This window comes from Charadrius vociferus, unplaced genomic scaffold (assembly GCF_000708025.1).
Source record: "Charadrius vociferus isolate BGI_N301 unplaced genomic scaffold, ASM70802v2 scaffold39, whole genome shotgun sequence".
NCBI classification, from domain to species: Eukaryota; Metazoa; Chordata; class Aves; order Charadriiformes; family Charadriidae; genus Charadrius; species Charadrius vociferus.
This window is the reverse complement of record NW_009650188.1, coordinates 4405292-4411093: the sequence shown is the minus strand read 5'-3', so window position 1 is coordinate 4411093 and position 5802 is coordinate 4405292. Positions and strand designations below refer to the sequence as shown.

The 5802-nt window shown below is 56.4% G+C and overlaps 1 protein-coding gene across 1 annotated transcript in view; it reads right to left on the bottom strand.

Annotated features, from left to right (window-relative positions):
- Positions 1-3476: 3476 nt before the first annotated feature.
- STX6 (syntaxin 6) overlaps positions 3477-5802 on the bottom strand; it is a 10268-nt gene continuing 7942 nt past the window's right edge. Inside the window, exons 7-8 of the mRNA XM_009892927.1 lie at positions 5311-5405; positions 3477-3678 (exon numbers count right to left, since the gene is read on the bottom strand). Coding sequence (XP_009891229.1) covers positions 3602-3678; positions 5311-5405 — 172 coding nt within the window. The 3' untranslated portion in view covers positions 3477-3601. The remainder of the gene's footprint in view (positions 3679-5310; positions 5406-5802) is intronic.

Here is a 5802-nt window from a genome sequence, read left to right as displayed (position 1 = left end):
GCCAGGACCTGCCCTGCTCTGGTGCAATACTTGGCTCCCCGCTGCGGTGGGGGCAGGCGGGTTTCCCAGCCCCCGGCAGGCAAAGCGGGACCAAGGACATCCCCTCCAGACAGTGTCCAGAGTCTCCAGGAGCTGCTCCAAGCGTGGGGACAGCCCCCCCCTGCCATTAAGCCAGGGTGGGCTGGCCTGCTGGGGTGGCCAGCACGGGGATGTCCCATCCCTGCATCCCCAGATGTGGGGTTCTCTGCCACCGTTGGAAACCTGCGCCTGCAGGCTGGTGGGTTTCTTTTAAATTATTTCAAACTGGAAAAAAAAAAATATATATATATGTAATCATGAAACATGGTGCCCTTGGCTTGTGGGTGGAATGGAGGAGCTGGGGGGGTGACACTTGGCCAGAGGGATGAGACATGCCCCAGCCCTGGGGTTGTGGGGCAGCTGGTGGGTGCGGGAGCTGTGGATGGGTCTGGGTGCTGGGGAGCGTGTGGGTGCTTTCATGGGGGGGCTGAACCCCCACCCCGGGGGCATTGTAACCGTGGTGGGCAGCTTGCCTGAGGTGCTGAATGTATGTCCCAGCTGTGGGGTGTCAGGGGGTGGCACAGCACACAACCCTGGGACAGGCAGAGCTCGGGATGCTGTCGGCTGAGGAGCTCTTTGGGACCTGAGGACCCATTTGGTCTGTGGAGTGGGGAAATGGGGACAGAGTGGGGGGACCTCCTGGAGGGTACAAGACCATCCAGACACCAGGGAGGTCTCTATGGGCTCAGGGTCTCTGCTGCCCAGTTTCCCATGGCCCAGTCGCTCTAACAGCCGCCTCCTGATGGTGTTGCAGTACTGGGGGGAGCCCTGGGCAGGCAGCTGGGGGGGGCTCAGCTGCCCACAGTGCTCCTTGAAGAGCAGAACAACCCCCCCTTCCCTGCTCTGGTGAGCGGCGCAGGGAGATGCGCCTGCAAGTATCCATCACTAATTAGAGAGGGGTCTGCGCTCCTGCTGCTGGTTTGGGGGTTTTGTGGGTTTTTTCTTCCAGCCACGGAAGGGGAAACTCATGCCATGGCGCCAGAGCGGCTATGCAGGGAGAAGTCTCTCCAGCAGGCGCCTCACCGGGGGGGGGACGTGGCTCCCTCCCGCCAGGCCGTCCTTCCTGCCCGTGCCACAGCTGCCCCCTCCACAGTGATGCCCCCACATCTGGGCAGCAGCTGCCTGCAGCATCCCCTACATCTGGCCAGCAGCTGCCTGCAGCGCAGCGGGGACCCCAGAAACTACAGCTGCTGCTTATGCCTTAAAAGCCAGGAGGGTGATGCCAGGCAGATGCTGGTGGGCAATTTTCCTGCCACCTGGTGCCATGAGACCACTACCTTGTCCCCGAGCAAGGGTGACTGCGACGACGACCAGTAATCTCTGCTGCGCCACGCTGGGCAGCAGCAATGCATTTATTTAGTGTTAAAGAGAGGGGGACCACCAACAACAGAAAAAGCAAATGTACACAGGAAAAGGGACCGAAGACAGTTTGGTGGCTTGCGGTGATGCCAGCAGCTGGGCCACCCACCGGCAGTACGCCGGACTGATGAAGGAGCGCCGGGAGTCACTCCCAGAGGATGCACGACCATGCCGAAAATAATGTGGGGATCGGAGGTGTGCAAATACCAGCCGACGGCAAGTCCTGCTCTCTGGTTGGACTCGCGCTCCCGGGAACCTGCTCTTGGAGAGGTTATTAAGCCCAAGGAGCCACGCAGACACCGCGGTAGCCAGCCTCGGAAAGGGGACACCACCTATTTCTTGCAGCGTAACCAAAAAAAACCCCAAGGTTCTCTGCAAGGATAAAGAGCAACTGCTGAAATAATTAGTGCAGCTTGGCGCTAAGGGCACGTGTGCGTTAACGACGAGAGCCGCCGGCTGTCAGCACAAGGGGGGACAAGGAGGGGACCACGCAGCTGCTTGAAGGGAGCCACAAACCCAGTGGGGAGGAGTGTTCGGTCTGGGCTAAGCATCCCGGAGGTAAAGCCGTCTGGTGATGAGCTTCCCACTCGGGGCGGATGATTTTGGGGGGGGCGATTTGCAATTTCAGCAGAAGTCTTAGCGTCAGCACCAATTAACTTCCTCCCCCAGCCCCATCTGAGACCCAGATGGGAGGTGTAAGCCAGCCGGTCCCGAGTCTTTTGGTGTTTGCAACTTAAATACCGGAGCAGGCTTTAATAAGAAATCGGTTTTGCTTTCCTCAAGAGTCACCGCGTATCCTGCAATCGGTGTTCACAGCACAAAACCCCCCTTCTGCGTTTCTCCCCAGTAATACTGTCAGGGTGAGCTTTCTTCACCACGTTTTGGTATCGACCACCTGGCTAACTCCTATTTCACCGTACGAGGGAGATGACTAGGCTACGCGACACTGCTGGGACAACTCGAGTGACAAACAACTCAAAGGTAACAAAAAGGCTGGGAAGTAATACGGAAACATGACCTAGCTTTGAATCTCCTGCCTTTTGGTTGCTTACAACAGAAGTGTCTAAAAAATAGCGGCTGGGAAAAATTAAGACATTCTATTTACAAGTTCATATGCACTTAAAATACATAATTGAGCCCCATTCCTCTGATAATGCCTGTCACGCACCCGCAGACAGAATGTGGCTCAAACGGTCATCAAAAAAATCTTTAAAAGTTTTTTTTTTTTTTTCCTTAAAAAAAATAAGTTATTTTAGACCTGACAAATCACTTGCCAAAGGGAAGCAGCTGTTAAACAGAAGCAGTTACTCAGTTATACAAGGGCAAAGAAAGCACCAGTCAATGAGCTTTAGAGGCCTGTATAACGAAGGAGGCAATTTTAAAAGCTTTAAGAAACTCACTCTCCGGCTAACGGTCATTTGCCAGCTTTCAGCGTGCATCAACCCAAGTTTAAAGCTCTGGGGTTTCTAATTGCACCCGGCCAGCCCCTGGCAGGACACTACACCCTACGGCTCACCTGCACGTAAGCTTCTGCCAAGGGGTGGTGGATGTGAATAATCAGCTGCAGACTCACCGTGGCATCTCGGCGGCAAGTCAGCGGCCGTGGGAGGAAGGCAGCGCGGGGCAGGGGGAGTTCGGCCAGGGCTGCCCTCCCTCGCCGTGGCTGCGTGGGGTTTCACGCCACCGCTCCTCCCGGTAATGCTTTTGGCTGGCAAGCACCCGCAGGCTGGCAATGCGGTTCGTAATGCTCAGTGAATTAATTAATTTTCTCCCCCCTCCTCGTCCCGTCCTCCCCAGGGCTCACTGCTCTGTGTCCGTATCCGACCGCAGGCGGCTCAGGACCGCTGCAACCGGCTCCTACCTGCACGGGGTGGAAGCGCAGGGGTCAAGTCCCCCTCCAGCTGCCTAGGTCCAGACCTGGAGCCCAGGTCCAGATCGCGCCACACCGGGGGAGAAGGCAGCTCCAGTCCTCCACCCGCTTTCCCCGGGGCCAGGTGAGATGCCGGCAGAGCCGAGCCACGGTCCTCAGAGGAGAATGATGAGAGCTGCGTGCGGGTTTTCTTGCCTGGTATCTCTGTGGGCGGACGGAAACGGTGAGAGTTTCATTTCCCCGTGCTACGGGGGCGAGGGGGCGGGGAGGGGGCGTCCAAGGAAGTTCAGTCCATCACAGGACAAAGAACAGGATGAGCACCACCAGCAAGATGACGAAGAGGACGATAATTGCACACCACTGCCGTCGATCTGGAAGGAAAAGGAAGCATCAGTCTTCCTGCTTTAAGAGGGAAGGAAAATCGGGGGAGAGCTTTTCTTTGCTGAACTGCTAGGAGCCCAATTTAAGCTTAAAGAAGCCAGAGAAAGCCAAAGCCGCAGCTCCCTTGGCAGCCTGCCCCACGGCAGCCCATGGGGCGACAGCGTTTCTCCTCCAGGATACATGTTTTTGGGGACAGCTGTGGGCTGTCTGAGGCTTCTCCCCAACCAAGTTGAAAGAGATTTGATCAGCCGGTTCAAAAGCAATTGGGAGGAACAAGCAGAGAGCTGCTGTGTGTTGCTGCTCATTCGCGGAGTAACCTGTTCGCTACAGGAACAAGAAGCGGTCCAGTGAAAGCTGCCAGGAAGAGCTCTGCTTAGGAGAGTGCCAGGAATGAGGTTTCCCCTGGACATCTTTACATCTTGCTGGCCCCATGCATGCTTTGCAGAAAGTCACTGCTGCATCGCCTCTGAGAGGTGCTATCTGTCCATGGCCACGTCTGCGATGGCAGAGAGAAAGCCCCTGCGAGATGACAGTGCAGCAGCAAGGAACAGGGCTACTGGCACCCCACAACTTTTGGGCACAGCAGCTACACTGGGAAGAGCCCTCCTGGTCAGCCCTGGCACGCGTGATGCCAAGGAGAGCAGAAACGCTCTTTCACACCTCTCGGAAGCACTCTGCAATGCTCGAAGCATTTTTCCCACAGGAAAGGGGAGATACACGTGGTTTGCCAGTGTTTGTGCTGCCACTGGGCTATTGGTGACCCAAAGTGCACTCTCAGCTCTCCAAATGGCCTCTCTAGGGCCGTATTTCCACAACCTCATAAATCCCCCGGCCAGCCTAATCTTGCAGAGCAGGAACGCCTCTCCTCTCGACTCGCTGCTGCCTCCACAAGCTACCCGAGCACCCATGGGAGAGGGGTAACAGAGAAGGCGACCGCCGGGCACGCCGCCAGCGCTCGGAGAGGCGAGCCGGCGGCGGGGGACTTCCCGGCAGGCACGCTGGGCTTCCTGTTTGCTCTGCCCACGGCACCCCGCCAGCCCACCGGCTTCAGGCACAGCCTTATAAGGACTTTTCTCGTAGGTTCAGCCTCCCCTCCCGGCACAGAAATCGCCTCTTTCCTCTGTCAGCTGAGAGATATATCTGACTGAGAACAGGCCTGAGGGCCAGAAGGCACCAGCAGCCTGAGGTGGGATTTGGGAAGGGGCTTGCCGCAAGCAAGCGCTTGGTGCAGGGGAAGCCACACACGGTGGCGAGTGTTTTATAGCATCTTGAAAGCTTTTGTTCTGCAGGCAACCCGGGAAACTGCAGCAGATCAGGAGGCTGCAGCACTTCCCCTCCTACCATCTAGAGGGGGATTTTCCCACCCTGGCAGCAGCAGCATAAATAGAAAGGCATCTGTAAATAAAACAAAGGCAAGAGACAGGCTGCAGAGCAGCGTCTGGGCAGGAGCAGCTGCAGGGCTTGGAAGTCTTCCCCCTCTCTCAAGCACCGAGAGCTGCTCCCTCCCCTCTGCTCAGGTCTGGGATGGCTGTCGGTGGGTGGGAGCATGTAGAATCCCAGCCTGAAGATCCGAGGGCTCGGCTCTCCCCTTCCAGGATCGGATCCTACTTCCCAGGACCTACCGCTCGTCATGTGAGACACTTTGGCGAGCTTCTTCATGACGTTATCAAGCCGCGACTGAGTGCTGTCTAACTCGTGGGAGAAGTCATCCAGCATCCTGGGGACAAAGAAGCGTGGCACTCGTCAGCACGTGGCACGTCCCTTCGGGATTTCTCAGCGCGCTCACACACACTGATCAAAACACTGATGTGACCAGCATATCACACCTTGGCAGAGAAAATGAAGGTGGCTCAGACTCCTGAAAGCACCCAAGGGGGGAAAAAAGCCTGCTGAAGCAGCAGTTCTGCTTTGGTGGCAAGTGGGATGTCATTTGGGACTCCTGTTGGACTGGTCCCTGCTGCATGTTTGTGTCTGAGCTCTACGCATCCCTGCAAGGTGAGGAGTAGGGGTTTTCCTCCTTTTAAGAGGAAAGTCTTATTTATAATCTGTGATTAGCAGAGACTGGTTAGATAGATCAAGATGCCAGCTTGGACTTAAAATATCTTCTCTTATTC